At 41.4% G+C, this 17,212-nt stretch overlaps 1 protein-coding gene across 2 annotated transcripts; it reads left to right on the top strand.

Annotated features, from left to right (window-relative positions):
- The first annotated feature begins 1,133 nt into the window (after positions 1 to 1,133).
- On the top strand, positions 1,134 to 15,226 carry ACADM (acyl-CoA dehydrogenase medium chain). 2 transcript variants are annotated; one of them, XM_080623831.1, is made up of 12 exons: positions 1,134 to 1,169; positions 4,525 to 4,624; positions 5,396 to 5,493; positions 5,602 to 5,671; positions 7,923 to 8,023; positions 8,110 to 8,190; positions 9,063 to 9,193; positions 10,289 to 10,397; positions 11,193 to 11,333; positions 11,412 to 11,507; positions 12,118 to 12,366; positions 14,787 to 15,226. In XM_080623831.1, the coding sequence occupies exons 1-12, from the start codon at positions 1,146 to 1,148 to the stop codon at positions 14,856 to 14,858; spliced, it is 1,272 nt and encodes a 423-aa protein (XP_080479957.1). In that variant the 5' UTR covers positions 1,134 to 1,145; the 3' UTR covers positions 14,859 to 15,226. The 2 variants fall into 2 exon arrangements, with proteins under 2 accessions (XP_080479957.1, XP_080479958.1); XM_080623832.1 differs by having other exon boundaries at positions 12,471 to 15,226.
- The last annotated feature ends 1,986 nt before the right edge of the window (positions 15,227 to 17,212 follow it).

Here is a 17,212-nt window from a genome sequence, read left to right as displayed (position 1 = left end):
ATAAAAGCTTCTGCTTTAGCATGTGGCCAGAATTGAGAGCATTTATAAGTGTATTTTACAAAACTATCAACACAGTACACATCGCTATGAGACCTCAAATTAAGAATGGTATTAAAATCCTAGAATCAACAGGTTGGAAAAGACCTTTAAGCTCATCCAGTCCAACCATCACCCCAACACTGTCACAGCCACCACTAACCCATGGCACCGAGGCCTCGTCTCCACGGTGTGCGAACACTTGCAGGGACGGTGACTGCAGCCCTGCCCTGGGCAGCCTGTTCCAATGCCTGAGCACCCTTTGGGGAAGGAATTGTTCCTCAGCTCCATCTAAACCTGCCCTGGTTCAGCTTGAGGCCGTTTCCTCTTGTCCCATCCCTTGTTCCTTGAGAGCAGAGCCCAGCCCCTCCTGGCTCCATCCTCCTGTCAGGCAGTTGTAGGGAGCGGTAAGGTCCCCCCTGAGCTTTCTCTTCTCCAGACTAAACCTCGCTCCAGTCCCTCAGCCGTTCCCCATCATACTTGTGCTTCAGGCCCTGCACCAGCCCCGTTGCCCTTCTCTGGGCCGTCTCCGGCTCCAGCACCTCAATGCCTCTCTTGTAAAAACACAACGGGTCACGGCGGTTTTTCTTCTACGGGGGCGGGGGGAAAGGGAAGGAAAGTTGTGCGGGGCTGGAGACATCCCAAAAGAGTCGCTATACGAAAAGCGTACTGGCCAAGCCTTAGCCAAACCTCCTTTCCCGGTATGAGCGGGCGCTGAGTGGGTATCTGCGGAGCAGCAGCGCTACCTCGGCGGCATCAACAGTCAGGGCCTTCCCCTGGCTTGGGAGCAAGCAGCAAACGTATTGAATGAAGTTCTCTGCAGGTGGACGGGAGGCAACAGCCATTCGCCGAGCCGCGCAGCCTTGCCTGCTTACTCCGAGCCCCAGAGCGCGCTTTGCCGCTTCTCCCGCCTCTTGCTCACCGCGGAGCCAGGACAGCGGCTGGCCCAGATTCTCTGCAGCGGCGCGGGGCGACCCTCGCGGGTGTTAAACCCCTCCGGGCCCCACCTCGGCGTAACGGGCAGCTCGCGCGGCACCGCCCCGCTGCCCCAGCGCCCCGCCTCTCCGGGCTCGGCCAGAGTCTCCCTGGCCGCCGGCACTCCCGCCAAGATGTCTGCGCTGCGGGGCACCCGGGTGAGCGGCCGGGCTGGGGCCGGGGCCGGGGCCTGGGCCCGGGCCCGGGACGTGGGGCGGGGCGTTGCGGTGGCGGGGAAGGGCCGCGGGGCGAGGAGGCTCCGCGGAGCAAAGGCAGAAAGCTCCGGCGGCCCCAAGGCAGAAAGCTCCGGCGGCCCCAGGGCCATGGAGGGAGGGTGACCGGAGCGGGGCAGGCCCGGCTTCCGCTGCCGCGGCCGCCCCGTCCTGTCGGTAAGAGCTGGGAGCCGACGGCTACCCCGGAGGGTAGGGCCGCGCGGAGCCGATGGCCACTCGCTACTCCTGATTACCGGCGAGGTCTTGGGCGAATCCCCGTTGTCGGCCCGGTGCCGCCCGCCTGCTGCGGAGCTGTTGCACAACCGCGGGCCGCTTTGTGTGTCAAAGGTCGTGCGATGAGACTGCGGGAAAGCCGCGGGTACTTGTGCGGCCCCTGTTTCCCAGTGGAGACCGCTCCAGCACATCGGGGCTCATAGCTCGGGGTGTTTATACAGAGCAGTTCACCGACCAGCATTGCCTGTGCTGCTTCTTGAAAGTGTGTGTGAAGTACCGTAGTTGTTTTTCTGAGCTAATGTTCTGCTGTGCTGAGCCAGCTGTGACGTCCTAGCGTCAAACTAGAAAGCAACAGTTATTCAAAGTTCGTACCTTGAACAGAAACCAAAACAGTACCTTGTCTATAGCATTTCCAGGCGTTCCTCTGGCATCCCGCCTTCCAGAGGCACTCACTCACTGACCTAGTGGAAGGGCATGTTGCCATAGCTGCCTGGAAGCAGCCACGGTGTGCCTCAGGGTGCTGCTCTGACAGGGTCCGTGGAGGAAGAAGTTTCATCTGCAGCCAGCCAGTGTTTCACAGATCATAACCCATGCGTTAGGCAGGGGGAACGGGCAGTTATTAATGCCCATCATAGGGCATGGGTATTTCTAGTTCAGCCTGCTGACACAGTACCCCAGCAACAAACTGCTCTTGACAACTGTCTTCATTTTTGTCCTGATGCAGAGTCAAGGTTAGCTGCTTGTCCATCTTCTTCTGTGATGTGCAGCTTTTCAGATAGGTTCTGTAGCTGTTTAAGTATTAAGGCAATAATATGTATCACTTCCATGTGTATCCGTGTCATGCCCTTTTCCTGAGAGCAGGTTATTTCAGTGTTAGTCTTGCCATTCTAATGATAATATTTCTAATTGTGACAGTTTACAGAATAGTGCATGCAAATGCAGCAGACGTTGCATTGGAGCATCATTGGCAGTAGCTTGTTACTGAATCTCACTGTTCCTTTGAGTCAGCCAATAGGAAACTTGAGAGAGTAGGTAGATGGGCATCCAAATTCTTACATGTAGCAAGCTGTGATCCTTTGTCACTTGATCATTTATGCAACTTCCAGGTATGAATCCCACCTGACCAATTCCTATTTCTGTTTGTGGGGGGAGTGTTCATTTTTTCCAGAGCAGCCTTCAGTGTTGGCTTGCATACTACTCTGGTACACAACCCGCAATAGACATAAGTTCTCTAGTATAAATTTGACAGCTTCTTTCATGTAGTGTGTCACTTAGCATTACTTTGCATTCAGTACTTTTTCTGGTGCAGGTGGAACATTTTTGATGGAAAAGCTATATATGAGTCTGTCAAAGGCTGTTCCTGAACAGAAGGGGAAGGGAAGGAAAAGAAAAGGAAGGAAAAGAAAGGAAGGAAAATAAACCCTATTAGAATCATCTGGCTTTTTTTCAACCTCATCTTGTCTTTTTCCAGATGAATTAAGGTATAACACATTCTGAAGGGTTGAGGTTTTTCAAGATAAATGTTAGTTGATCTTACTTGGTTTGTTTTTCTGTGTAGGACTGGCAGTAGTAACACAGAAGTTAAGAAGATACCATTTTGCAGTGTCTGTGGCTTGTGAAAACTTGAACTGAATAATACATTGCCTAGTGGAAAATGCTGTACTGAACTATTAACAAACTGACTTGACAGTCTATATCCAGCCATGTCCTCCCCAGCTCCTGTGCCTGGCAGTGGTCTTTCTGCATTTCTTCACCTTTCAGATTTATACATGTTGTCAGTATCCTCTGGAAATACTTTCTATGCTGTGTTGACACCTACTATTGCCTGTGTTCTCCCGGGTCTTGTGATGTGACTTTGTAACCATCTCTGTGTTGCATTCTTATTTTTAAAAGCATGTTTGTCTACCACAACTTTATTTTGAAGCTACTTGTTGCCTCGCCAGCTGTGTAACTTTTGGAATGTCCTTTCTTCTACATCTGCCAGGAAAATTTCTGTACTTTTTTTGCACTGATTTTTTTTTTAAATGTTACATAATAAGTGACTGGTCTGATAACGCTTCCCCTCCCGCTCCCACCTACATTTGCAGATAGTAAAATCAAGAACAAGGCTTTTCTCCGTGTTTAGGCTGGTTTGGTTTCGCACAGTATTGATTTGGGTCCTTCTAGAAATTTATTCAATTGAATATTTTTCACTTTTTGTCCAAACATTTCGGAGATTCAGAGCTACTGAAGGATGAAAGAGGGTAAAACAACTATTTAAAATCAAATTGAGACATATTTTTGCACAGAATTAAGGCATTCTGAAAGTAGCTGTAGCAGGAATATTTGTGGGTACTAAATTAAAAAAAACCCAAACAAACCAACCAACAAAAACCCACCACCAAAACCAAAATCCACCAAACTCAAACAAACAGAACCAAACCCAAAGCAAACACACTGAAAAAACAATAAATCTGTGGTATTAGGAAAAAATAACCAACCTCAGATATTCTGCTGAGTTCTGTCCTATTTGGAGTGAAATAATCACTAAGTGTCTGCGGAAGCAGTTTAGTAACAGAAAGCAGACATGAGTCTGGAATGTTATCAAAGTATGCTTATAGATCTTGGTTAATAGGTTGTTTTTGAAGTCTTACTAAATCTGCATGTAGATGGTAAACATTGGATAGATCAAATATTCACTACTGGTCAAGAAAATCAGGTTTGATGAGTGTGTATAAATGATAGATATTGCTATGTCTCTGTGAACATAAATTTTAATTGCACTTAATTATTTTTAAATAATTAGTTGTGCAACACTCGCAAATGGATACAGCAGTTCGCTCACCTCAGTGCTGTTAAAACCTGGGATTCCTGGAATAGCTGTAAGTTCATGTGTGCTCTGCTTGCCACAGGAACAAAACTTGAGGGTAGCCAAGAATTTTTTATCACTGCAGTAATTGTATTCTACTTGATGTGATGTTGTTTCTACAGAGGGATTCTACATTTAAAATTGTGCTGCAGTCAGGCTGGTAGCTTTAGGGGACTGGAGCTGTAAAAACCTGACAACCTGTGTTCTTTTCCTCTTTAGCAGATACTTCAGACCATTGCAGGGCATGGATGGAGGTCACATTCTAGCAAACCTGCTCAAAGTACACATATAGGCAAACCTGGAGCTGGCTTTAGCTTCGGTAAGCATTGCAGTTTTTGAAAGAAATACAGCAATTAAGGGCAAATTGCAGAGGTAAAAGAAAAAATAATATATTGCAGTTTAACATGAATTAAAAGTCAAGGTGTTCATTTGAAATACATTTCTATTCTTTAAAAAAAAAAAAGTTTGAAAACCAAAATTACTTTCTTCTCAGCTCAGGCAAGTCGGGTATGTGCATAATGTTTGTAAGATTTTCTTCTTCAGACTCATGTCTGGTTTAAGCTTTTTTATTGCCAAAGTGTCTTAGCTTTGAATATTACAATGTTAAAGTAACTAAACATTGTCATAGTTGAACATAGTTGCAAAGAAATGTTAAGGAAATTCATCCTCGTCTTGGCATGCTATAGACGTAAAGCAAATTTAATGGGTCAGCAGCTAGATGTTTGAAACTGAATAGCCAGGATCTTTGGGCAGCATCTACCTCCTCTTCCTCCATTTAATGAGTACAGCATTCTTCTTCTTTCTTTTGGTAATACATTTTATTTTACACAGTCCTCTCTACTCCATTTTCAGTATTTTGTGGATAATTTCATGCGGAGTGAGTGTGTTGTAGGTGTTGATGAGAGAACAGTGGAGGTTTTCTCCCAGGAAGATGGGGAAGCCAAGCTTTTTTGCTTCCTTGAGAAGCCCAAGAAGTGGTGGTTTGGGTTGTCATGGAAGGACACTCTTGTTTTCTTTTTCCTCATAGTCTGGCAACTGGCAGAATTAAAAATAGTAGAGAATTTATGACCTTTGTTTGGTTTTTAAATAGAACTTACTGATGAACAGAAAGAGTTCCAAGCTACTGCACGTAAATTTGCTCTGGAGGAAATTATTCCAGTTGCTGCACAATATGACAGAACTGGAGAGGTAAGTCTACCTTAGTGTAAGGGGAAAAGTAGACTTTTATCTTAACCTGCATAAAAATTAAGATGTTGATTGTGGTGAATCAGAAGGTGATTTTTACGTCTATTTCAGTATCCTCTTCCACTTATAAAACGGGCTTGGGAACTTGGTCTTATAAATTCACACATACCAGAAAGCTGTGGTAAGTAAACATTCTTTTTAATGTGTAAAATGAAACAAAGAAAAGGCATTAGATGAGATTTATGTGTGTAATTATAGGTTCTGTATAAAACAAACAGTTGCCTACTTGGATAATCTAAATTTAATCAGTAGGCAGGTTGACACATACAAGTGTTGCTAGGTGTGGATGTAATCAGGAGATAAATTAGACGGATTATGATTTAGTAATTTACAACCAGATTTTTCTAACGTGATTACAAGTGCCTAATGTTCTCCTGGTGCACTGTGTCAGCTGATTAGGCAGAGAAATTAGAAGGTCATATTTTGTTCTAGTCTCTGACACAGGCTGGAGCAATTAGAGAGTTTATTCCAGAAGGACATTTTTTCAGTTTCGAATAGGTGCAGTACAGCAGTGCTTTGGCAGTGTTTATGAATGTGAGTAACCATGGAGGTTAAGGAACAAAGAGACAAAAGGAACAGTTGTGAGAACTGGATTTATTCAGCCACAAATTCTAGAGAAACTAAAGGCTGAAATAGCTGAACTACTGCAGTATAATCACCTGATTATTAAATGAAAAATTACAAGGAGCAAATTGGACACCATTGCTTTAAAAAGTCTCCAAGGGAGATCTGGGAAAATACATACTAGTGAGCCTCATACACCATGGAAATTAAGAGTACGTAAGGTGAAGTACAGAAATAGTAGACAAGAGATAAACATGGTATGCTAGAGAAGGGGTTTTGTGAAAGGAAATCATGCCTCGTAAAATCACTGGAGTTCTCTGAAGTAGCTAGTAAGTGTGTGAACAAGGGGATGCCTTGCCTGGTTGATACAGAATGCTTGAACTTCCAAAATGAGTTTTAAAAATCATCAGGTTTCATAGTGGAAAAATTAGCAGCATAGCCTTGCTGAGTCTTGTGCTACTTGGAATGTCTATAAATAAACTGTAAAAGGGGGTCAATACTGAGGTGATAGAGTTAATTGATCATACTAAGTTATTCAGTGTAGAAAAGATGAGAGGTGCAGGAGAAGGTCATGAAACTGAGCAACTGTTAAAATTGCAAATGCAATTCAGAAAAGGAGGAGGGATGCACATGCGAAGGGAAAGAAGTGATCTGAACTTCATAGAGAAACAGTATCTTCTGAACTAGTTACCGCCTTTCAAAAAAGATATTTAGGGGTTTATAATATGTGATTACGTGAATGTCAGCATAATGCTCAGAAGTGGTCAGAACTGTAAAATTTAAGGTCAGAAGGGACCTTTAAGGGAATGAGGGAAAAAGCAGCTGACATAATTATGCTGCTGCCTGAATCTAAATTGCACTTGCCTCTAATTCATTATGTAGTCAGATCCTTCTATCTTAGAAGAGTATTGTGGAAATGGAAAAGGTTCCTAAAAGGATGACAAAGATTATAAAAGATGCATATTCTGTGTGAGATGTAGCTTCTATATGAGAAATGACTAAAATGTCAGTGTCATGGAGAGTGTGAAAAGAGATTAATAATTCACTGTCCCTTTCAGTATAATTAGAAGGCATCAAATTAAGTCAGCAGATGGCAGGGTTAAAATAAATGAAAGAAGATGGTTCTACATGCAGTGTGTAGTTAGTTTGGGAAACTCATTGTCCCAGATGATATTGATGCTAAAATTTTATACAGATTCAAAAAGAGACTGGGCAAATTCACACAAGAAATATCTGTCAAGGGTTAAGTATAACAAAGATGCCAAAAAGAGGCATCTCTTTGGCTGAGGAAGTCAGCTGAAGGCTCAGGAAAATAATTTTAAGGAAGTAAAGTTGCATTGTTATTGTATTTGTATTTACTTCCCAAAGTGTTGGCTCCTGTCATAAACTGATTACTGAGCTGGTTGTTTGACTACTATGGACACTTTTCTTTTTGCTTTCCCCTAAGTGCTGTGCTTTCCTGAGTGGTAGCTCAGGAGCCCTTTTTCTGCTTCCTGAGAACTCTTTTAATTCTCAAATGTAAAGTAGTAAAAAACTTGGAGTGATATATTCTTACCACTTTGTGCACCTTGTCCCACATGAATCACACAGTAACCCTGCAACTGTAATTCCTAATTTTCAAATCACGTTACTCTTCTGACAAAACTTTTTTTAAAAAGCTTGTGTGAGAGTGGCTTGCCAAGCGTGGTACACAAGCAGATGAATGTGGGGGAATGTGTTGTTGTTAATTAATTTGTGTAAATCACTAATATGTTACAATTTAAACCCATTTTAATAAATGAAGTATTTCAACTTCACCTTCAATGTAGGTGGTCTTGGCCTTGGCAGTTTTGAAGCATGCCTTATTACGGAAGAGTTAGCTTATGGATGTACAGGGGTTCAGACTGCCATTGAAGCAAATTCCCTGGGGGTAAGTTCTGCCTTTTCTTATGTTCTTTAAACTAGAATCTCTGTGTTTTAAAAAGAGGGATTAATGGTCTAAGTATTTTCTTTCAGCAAATGCCAGTAATCATTGCAGGAAATGAGCAGCAGCAGAAAAAGTACTTAGGAAGAATGACAGAGGAACCAATGATGTGTGTAAGTATAACTGCATCCTTGTAGAATGTTCCTAAACCAGATTAATAGTATTACCTCTTTTTTATTTTTATTTTTTTTTTTCTTTATTTTTTCTCCCAGAAAACTCACAACTTAAAACTTGGCCTATGTTTGTTTGTAAATAAATGGTGGCATTTACTGAAAGTCAGGGAATAGCTAATGAGGTACATTAAATACTCACATAGAAGTTATAACTTGGCAAATTACACCCATCCTAAGTCACTTACAAAAAGTTAATGCCTTTTATTTCCCTTTTGAGAGCATATGTAGACATTTTAAGAAAAATGCAAGGTTTGTATAAAGAGAAACTTAGCTTACGTGGGAATTAAACTATATGTGATATTAAATATTATATAAGCAGTACTTGTTACATAGAAAGAAGTAAACATTCATGTGCAGTGCATTAAAATGTGAACAATTAAGCCTCATGGAGGACACAGTAAACATAAAATGTTACTCAGTGCCCTTATTTTCACATTTCAAAGATCCTCATCTTTCACATCAGTTTGTAAAGCCTGAGGAAGTAATGAGAGAATGATTGTTTGATTAAAAGATAATTTTATGTATTATTATGGATTTATAAAGAAAACTAACCCATATATGTTCAGATTCTAGTGAAGAATCTAGCTGTTGGGTGTTTTTGAGTAGTTGGGTTGGTTTGTGGGTATTACTAGTAGTAATAGTAGTAGTAGTAGTAGTCGTCGTCATAGTAGTAGTAGTAGTATATTTTGGGGTTTACCATGCAGTTCACTTAAACCTTTTACAGATCAGCAGGATGAATGTAGCCTTCAATAGGTTGTGGTTGCCTAAAAACAGAACTTTCATTCCTCAAGATTTTGCATATTTTCTTTTAGGCTTACTGTGTAACAGAGCCTGGAGCAGGCTCCGATGTGGCTGGTATAAAAACAAAGGCTGAGAAGAAAGGAGATGAATATGTTATTAATGGTCAGAAGATGTGGATCACAAACGGTGGGAAAGCAAACTGGTGTGTTAACTGTTAACTCGTGTTTATGTTATATAGTGGCTTTCCACCCTCAAAGTTAAGTTCTTTAAAGATTTGTTAGAAATCTAAATCTTTGTTGTGTTTCAACACACACGCTTTAATCTCTGACCAGTTTATCTGTGTAGGATACAAGAATGTAGTCTCAGCGCTGTGCAAAGCCTAAAAAGGAAAATGAGGCTTGATATGACAACTCCTCACTCAAAAAGGCTTCTTGAATCTTTCTGCTGTCAAAGGAAATCAGTTCTGCTTTTTCTTCAGGGCAGGACAGCACCAGTTTGATTTAACTTGCAAAGTACTCAAGAGGCTCATATTGCTGGCCACATTGCTTTATAGTTATGGTGACTGAGATCAGTGATTCTACTCAAAACACCTCTCACTTCTAGTGAAGCTGGAAGCATTATTGCTGTGGTGCGTATGGAGCGTGCTTTACAGTATAAACCTCTTTGGTTATGTCTCACATCATGCTGATCCACAGCACATAAATTCTTCTTAATTCAAGTAAAAAACTTTATACGTTTATCCAAAAGCTGAATTTTCTAGTTAGTTATTTCCTTGTTCAAGGCAGATCTATCAAAGGCAATCTACCGGATGTCTTTTGACAGTACTGAACACCATGTATGTGATTTACAACTGTTTAATTTCTAAGAGAAATACTTATTTACAACCTACACTTAGAAGAATAAAATTAAGATCTTTGAAATTAGGTGATAATATTTTGCATGTAAGAACATATTTCCAAAACATTAATTTTTATGTATGTGCTGTGAATAGGTTTATTTTGTACTATTCGTGAAGCTGATAATATCACAAAGACTTACAGTACATGGAAAAGGTGGAGAATCTTTGCATGTTTATCTGAAGTAATTTTATTAAATTTTATGAAATGTTGATTCTCTGAAACTTCCTCACGCTCTCTGTTTATTTTTGCAGGGGACAAGAAAAAGGAATTTTTAACTTACAGATAGAATTTATTATATCATAGAGATGCACACAAAAACATTTAAAATGTTAGCTAGAAAAGTATCTGGTTGTTAATTGTGAGGATAAACTGCATCCCTCTTCTTTGTTTTACACTAGGTATTTTTTGCTAGCTCGTACCAATCCAGATCCAAAAGTTCCTGCAAGCAAAGCCTTTACTGGATTCATTGTGGAAGCAGATAGCCCTGGAATCCAAGTTGGAAGAAAGGTGAAGACTGTATCTCTCGTTTGACAAGCCAGGAATTACATTCAGTTCTAAACTGATAATGCAACAAATTACCATTAAAGAAAAAAAGGCTGTTATGCAACTGCGCATTTTATATACTCATGTACAACAGTCTTTTCAGTTTCACAATATACAGGAACTATTTATAAGACACAATTATAAAGTTATTAATTCAGATAAGGGATTATTCAGAACTGTCTAAAGCAAGATGACTTTGAACAGCTGCAAAAGAATCTTTGAGAACTATTTTACTGACAAGTGCCAATAAATGAGAAGTAGTATGCCCCGAAAGAATAAGAAGCAAGTTTGACAGCTTTAGCCAAGTGAGCTTTAATTTTAGTTACTGATGGTTGACGAAGAGGCCTTGGAGACAGTAGTGCCATTTCTCTTTAAAAAGTACTGGTTTTTTTGTAGTAAGCAAAATTGGATGTTGGACATTAGGAAAGGAATCCAAAGACTTGAAAAGCTTGTCTATTTACCTGTAGTACCCCTGTACTGCCTGCATATTAGATTCTTTACTTTTCTCGCTCCCATCTCAAAGGATATGGTGAACTAGAGAAAGACAACAAGACTGATGACAGCTACAGACTGTTTACATATAAGGAGAAGGTAACTTGCTCATCTTAGACAAGTTAAGGGCATGCTGGTCTGCAAGTGCAAAACTAGTATTTGTCATGTATAGGGTAATTTTTGGATGAAGTGTTTTGGGAAAAACAAAGCGTATTGTTCCTTTGCATAATCCAATTTATTTGTACCTCTATAAATTTCCCATTTCAGGAAATTAATATGGGTCAACGCTGCTCTGATACAAGAGGTATTGTCTTTGAAGATGTGAGAGTCCCAAAAGAAAATGTACTAATAGCTGAAGGAGCTGGCTTTAAAATAGCAATGGGAGCTTTTGATAAGACCAGACCATGTGTAAGTATCAGAAATAACTTAATTATAAAGTATAGCAGGAATCCCTGATTTTTTTAGTCTGTGCTGTTTTCAACTCAGGTAGCAGCTGGTGCTGTTGGATTAGCAAAAAGAGCACTTGATGAAGCTACTAAATACACTTTGGAGAGAAAAACGTTTGGAAAACCAATTGTTGAAGTAAGTGAGGGGGGGCTGCGGAGTATAAGTAGAAGCTTTGTTTTATTAATTTTTATATGGTATCTCTGCCATTTTAGGGTTTCTGAGTATATAGCCCAGAACCATTTCAGTAAACTTAGCTGTGTGGTAACTTTCCATAATTTATCAGTGATTATAGTAAAAGCAGAAACTAAACTTTGCCCAAAAACCTGAAACTCATGTACAGGACATACTTAAGGTCTTCAACACTAATAAACCGTGATTTTCAGGAAAGGGAAAAAACTCTTAAGGTACATGGAATGACATACAACATTAATACTAATAGAATATACTGTCTATCACACTGCTTACCGGTTTTAAAGAAATATGAATAAAAAGCAAGGTAAATGCCAATCTCATAAATAGTAAAGAACAACCTCATAATTCAGTATTTAATCCCTATGACTAAATGGATTTGAGAATTAAAAACTTAAAAGTCTAATTGAACATACAATGCTGAGAGCCTGATCCATATTCTGTAGAAGTGTAGTACAATTTACTGAGTTTGTTGAAGAGATCACTGTATTAGGATTATGTTTTTCTTGGGGTGTTAAGCAGGCAGTGTTAACCTGGTTTATTTCATTGTTTACAGCACCAAGCAGTGTCTTTCTTGCTTGCTGAAATGGCAATGAAAGTGGAACTGGCTAGGATGGCTTACCAGAGAGCTGCTTGGGAAGTTGATGTTGGTCGTAGGAATACCTACTACGCTTCTATTGCAAAGGCATTTGCTGGTGACATTGCAAACCAAGTAGCTACAGATGCAGTACAAATTTTTGGAGGAAATGGATTTAATACTGAATATCCTGTAGAAAAACTGATGAGAGATGCTAAAATCTACCAGGTAAGTAAAACAGAGGATGTGACCTTTATAGTAATGCATACATTTCATATAAAATAGAGTAATGGCCGTTATTTCAAATCACAATATATGCATATTCAAAACAGAAGAAAGTTTCAAATGAAAGCAGTGACCCTTCAATTTAAAGAAAGATTCATTCAAATCAGGCAAATTCTTGCACACAGGAGTCACTGCACTGGATCAAAACTCAGCTCAGGTAAGAGAAATACATTATGGTTTTTCTATTTTTATTTTTTTCCCAGTGAGGTAATTCTTTGAAATTCTTGGATTCTTAATTTTGAAGCTTTTGAATTTTTAAGGGAAAAAACCCCAAAAAGTAGTAGAAAAGAGCAATCAGAATACCAACACTGTCTTTGGTGTTCTGGCAGTCGAGATAGTTTACATCTAATGCTGTTCTTAAAAACCTAAAGTGATGGAAATCTTCTGACCTTACGTATGTATCCTGGATTGGTGCCTGCCTTGTAGTTCAGCTTTCCTCTCTGCCTGAACACTAAAGCAACTTCTTCACCTTTTTCCTCGTAAGTTGTTGGCTTTACAATTATTTCGTCTGTGTCTCTTGATTATACCTTGCACTTCACTGTGCTTTACTGTATTGCTGCCCGATTCCAGGTGGTATGTGCTTTTGGCAATGTTTCATGTACAAAACCTTGGGTTTCCAACTTTTTTTCTATATATTTGATCTCCTTCAGTATCACACAATCCTAACACTGTGTTTACTGGTAACATTTTTACATGTCCTTACTCTGCTCTAGGTTTGTCTTGCTACAAATCTTCACTACTCTGGTAGAAAATCTTAGTTTCCTTACTCAAATTTGGAAAGCTTCCCTTCTTTAATTGTCAATGATTCTACAAGGATGCTGGGGATGGACTATTCATGAGGGACTGTAGTGACAGGACAAGGGGTAACGGGTTCAAACTTAAAACAAGGGAAGTTTAGATTGGATCTAAGGAAGAAATTCTTTACTTTGAGGGTGGTGAGGCGCTGGAATGGGTTGCCCAGGGAGGTTGTGAATGCTCCATCCTTGGCGGTGTTCAAGGCCAGGTTGGATGAGGCCTTGGGTGATATGGTTTAGTGTGAGGTGTCCCTGCCCATGGCAGGGGGGTTGGAACTGGATGATCTTAAGGTCCTTTCCAACCCTAACTATTCTATGATGCTATGATTCTATGAAACTATTTTTTATCGGCTTATAAACCAAAACCTTACTTAAGAAGATTGTGAGTTTTGATGTCTTTACATGAGTCCCATGGCTGTGTTCATCTGCAAGTCATTAAGTGCTATAGGAGTAGATGAGTAGACTGCAGGAATAGGTGCTGAGGCCTCAGCAGCTACACTGTCAGCAGTCTGGACAGGCTGTGTTCATAGCAAGCCTGTCTGGTCTCGGACTATATGTCACCAGCATGCATGTAACTGTAAAGGCTCAGTTGTAGGCTTGGACGTTAGGTCTTAATGAGGGATTGGTGGGTATTTGGTATACACAGAAAGCAGAGCTGCCACTTCAGTTTGCTACAAAGGTACCTAGTATCCACAGAACACAGCCTGTTCTATGAACTGGATCAACACGTGGTGAGCAGCAGCAGTCAGAGAATTCACTTTGGGAGTGAACAGATTCTTCTGAATCAAAAAACTAATGTGAACACAGATTATAGTATCTTTATTTTCAAAAAGCTTTGGAAGGTTCTGGGGAAGATTAATCTAAGTAGATGAGAAATGGAATTTGCATGAATTTGAGCAATTTGCCAAATCAGGTTCTGGCAGAACTGGGAGCTGAAACATTTAAAGCCCTGAACTGTGTTGTCTCAGCCCTTGCATTACATTGCAGTATGCCTGGGGAGCATTTTGCCTCCTCTGGCATTACAGCTTCATATATGCTTTGTTGTCTATCTTTGACCAACCCTAAACAACAAAACAAAACCCAAATAAAACTGTATGAGGGAGAGTACCAGTTAACAAGAAGCAATGGAAATAAATGGATGGATCAAAGAGAACATTTGGTATGAACTTGAAAGGCCAGTCAAAGAAAATACAACACTTCAGCACAAGTCATCTCCTCCGCTCCACCTGGTGTTCTAAATCTTGTTTTGTAAAAAACTAAATTATACATTTTCTGCCTCACCTAAGCAATTTTCTTCATCCTTCTTCACCTGCCATGTCTATTTTCACGAGAACCGTAGTGAGTTTAGGTGAGAGCAACTGAGAGAAAAAAGACTGTCTCACATGATCTTGTATGTAATTTATTCCATTTAGCCCACTTAAGGTGCTCTGTCGCACTGAAATTTTCTCAGCTTTCTCTGTCTTTCTGTACATCCTAATCCACGCTGGATTAGTGCCCTGAAGGTTTAAAAGTGTAGGTGTGTTAAAACCTTGTAAAAAATCATCAGCTAATATTATTTCTTCGTTTCAGATTTATGAGGGAACTGCTCAGATTCAAAGGATGATTATAGCTCGTGAACATGTTGGCAAGTTTAAGGCTTAAAGAAACGTATAAAGTGTGTCTGGTGCCACTGCAGTGTTCTGTGTTCTCGTGGAAGAAGATTTTAGTGCATTTCTCAATAGAACTAAAGAGGCCTGGATTAAAAAAAAAACACACTTGCCTTCAAAATCTTTTTATTCTCTGTGTTATTAAGCACTACTTATATTCTCTCTGTTCAGTCCCTCACTGCACTCCTGACTACCAAAGCTGATGTTTTCTAAACATTCTGAATTCCAAAATGATTGGTTGTTGAAATATCAAATGGGCAAGGAATGAGAACCTCACAATGCTTCCTTGCTGTAAAATTAGATGATCAGAATGTTACTTCGGACAGTCATTGCTGCATTCTAATAAATATTTTTTTAAGAGTAGTGTGGTTGTTTTTTGTTCATCACTTAAACAGTATTTTGGGTAAGTTGTCCAGTGTCATAAAGATGTTAAAAGCAGTCCAGTTCCCACTAGGTTACAGCCCACAGCAGCTGAGCACCACCCCAAGCTCAGCAGGGTGAAAGCTGGCATTGCTGTTATCTGCACTGTGTCTGCTCTGAGGATTTCAACATTCTCCAGTAGTAACAATACCAGCCAGAGAGAATGTGGCCTTTGGCACTACTCTACACTCCTTAAGCAAGTATATGTTCAATTAGGATAAGTCACTTCAAGCGAACACGTGTAGCTTTCCTTCAGACCGTCTTACGCAATTCTGTTTATTTCAAATCAAGTGTATTTAAACCTACGATTCCTTTCCATCAGTGTGTAACTGAAGAACAGCTGAGAAGAAGGAAATGTTGCAAGATGTACTTTTTTTAAACCTTGGATAGATTGTCGTGGCAGTGCTGGCAGGATGGACATCCCCCGGACTTGTAGAACAGATTACTTGGCATTTGTGATGCCCTACCTGCAGTACTGCATCCAGTTCTATGCTCCCCACTACAGGAAACATAGACTTAACTAGAGGGAGCTCAGCACAGGGCCACAAAGATGGTTAAGGGACTGGGGCATCTGTCATGCAGGGAGAGGCCGAGACTCTCCAGGGTGGATGAGAGAAGGCTCGGGGTAGTTTTACATATGTGCATAGATACCTGATGGGATGCAACAAACAGCAAGGAGCCAGGCTCTCCTCAGTAGTGCTCACGGACCTGATAAGAGGCAGAGGGCAAAAATTAAAACACAGGATATTCCTCTGCAACACGAGAAAATGTGCTTTTTTTTAATTTATTTTTTTATTGTGAGAGATGTCACACACAGGCAGAGCTGGTGGAGTCTCTGTCTGTTGAGTTCACCTGGAGACAGTCCTGGACAGCCTGATCTAGCTGACCCTGCTTGGGCAGGTGGGTCACACTCAACAGTCTCAAGAAGTCCCTTCAAACTGCAATCATCCTATGAATTCTTTGCAATGTCTCACCAACTTGTCCTTGCCTCACCGTGGTCTTTCATCCATCACCTGAATGCAGTGAAGGGCAATACAAGTACCTGCGTCCACGCTGCTATCAGTTTTGCAATGCTTATTTCTCAGGTAGGCCACCTAGGAAATTAGTTCATTAAGTAAAGTGATTAATCGCTATAAACCAACTTCCTTACCTGCAGGAAGACTGATGATGCAACATCCTTTCTAAGTATTTGATATATGTAAAAATAGACCTTAATTTTGACTGTTCTTTGCAAGCAAGCATTGCACATCATACTTCCTTATGGAATTGCAGGGGTGCTCCTGCCTGGCACAGCTCTCTGGGGGAACACCTGGCAGCATCAGGTGTTGGCCATCAACACATAATCATCCTGTGCAGTTTTAATCAGGTAGCAAAGGGTGGTTTTGAAGTAAAGTTATCTCTGCCTTCTCTGTAGCTAAAATCTTGGGATTTGGGAACTGAGGTCACAAAACCGGACCTATGTCTAAATGGGCTGCGACACAGGAAAGCGCGCAGCTGGAGTCAAGTGTATGTAAATTCACCCTCTTCTCCCGTCTCCAGGTGACCCTTAGTTGTGCAAAACTGCTCGTGCGCCCCCGAGGCCCCAGGGTGGCCTCTCCCGCGGCTCCCGGCGCCGAGCGGGACGGGCGTCAGCCGAGCAGCGCGGCCCAGAGGAGGCAGACCCGAACGACCCGACCGGTCCCTCCTCTCCTCGGTTGGGAGCGCAGCCGCCCGCGGTAGGACCACGCACCGGGAGGCGATGGCGGCTGGGCAGCACAGGTTGCTTTAGGCTCCGCTCAGCCCGGCAGGCCCCGCTGGCGATACCTCGGGCTCCCGCCTCGCCTGGCGCGGTCTCGCGGCGTAACCGCAGCTGCCTTCGGGTAGCCCTGGAGCAGCCATAGCGAGGCCCTGCCGCCTCCGCCCCCTCTTGCTCCGCCCCGCAGCGCCACA

This window comes from Psittacula echo (assembly GCF_963264785.1).
Source record: "Psittacula echo genome assembly, chromosome: 7".
NCBI classification, from domain to species: domain Eukaryota; kingdom Metazoa; phylum Chordata; class Aves; order Psittaciformes; family Psittacidae; genus Psittacula; species Psittacula echo.
Note: the sequence above shows the minus strand (reverse complement) of the source record. Positions and strands in the feature narration are given on the sequence as shown.

Coding starts and splice junctions, on each gene's coding strand:
- ACADM (XM_080623831.1), top strand. CDS start 1,146: ATGTCTGCGCTGCGGGGCACCCGG. Junction 4,625..5,395: donor TGGAGCTGGCTTTAGCTTCG/GTAAGCATTGCA, acceptor GTTTTTAAATAG/AACTTACTGATGAACAGAAA. Junction 11,334..11,411: donor TTGATAAGACCAGACCATGT/GTAAGTATCAGA, acceptor TTTTCAACTCAG/GTAGCAGCTGGTGCTGTTGG.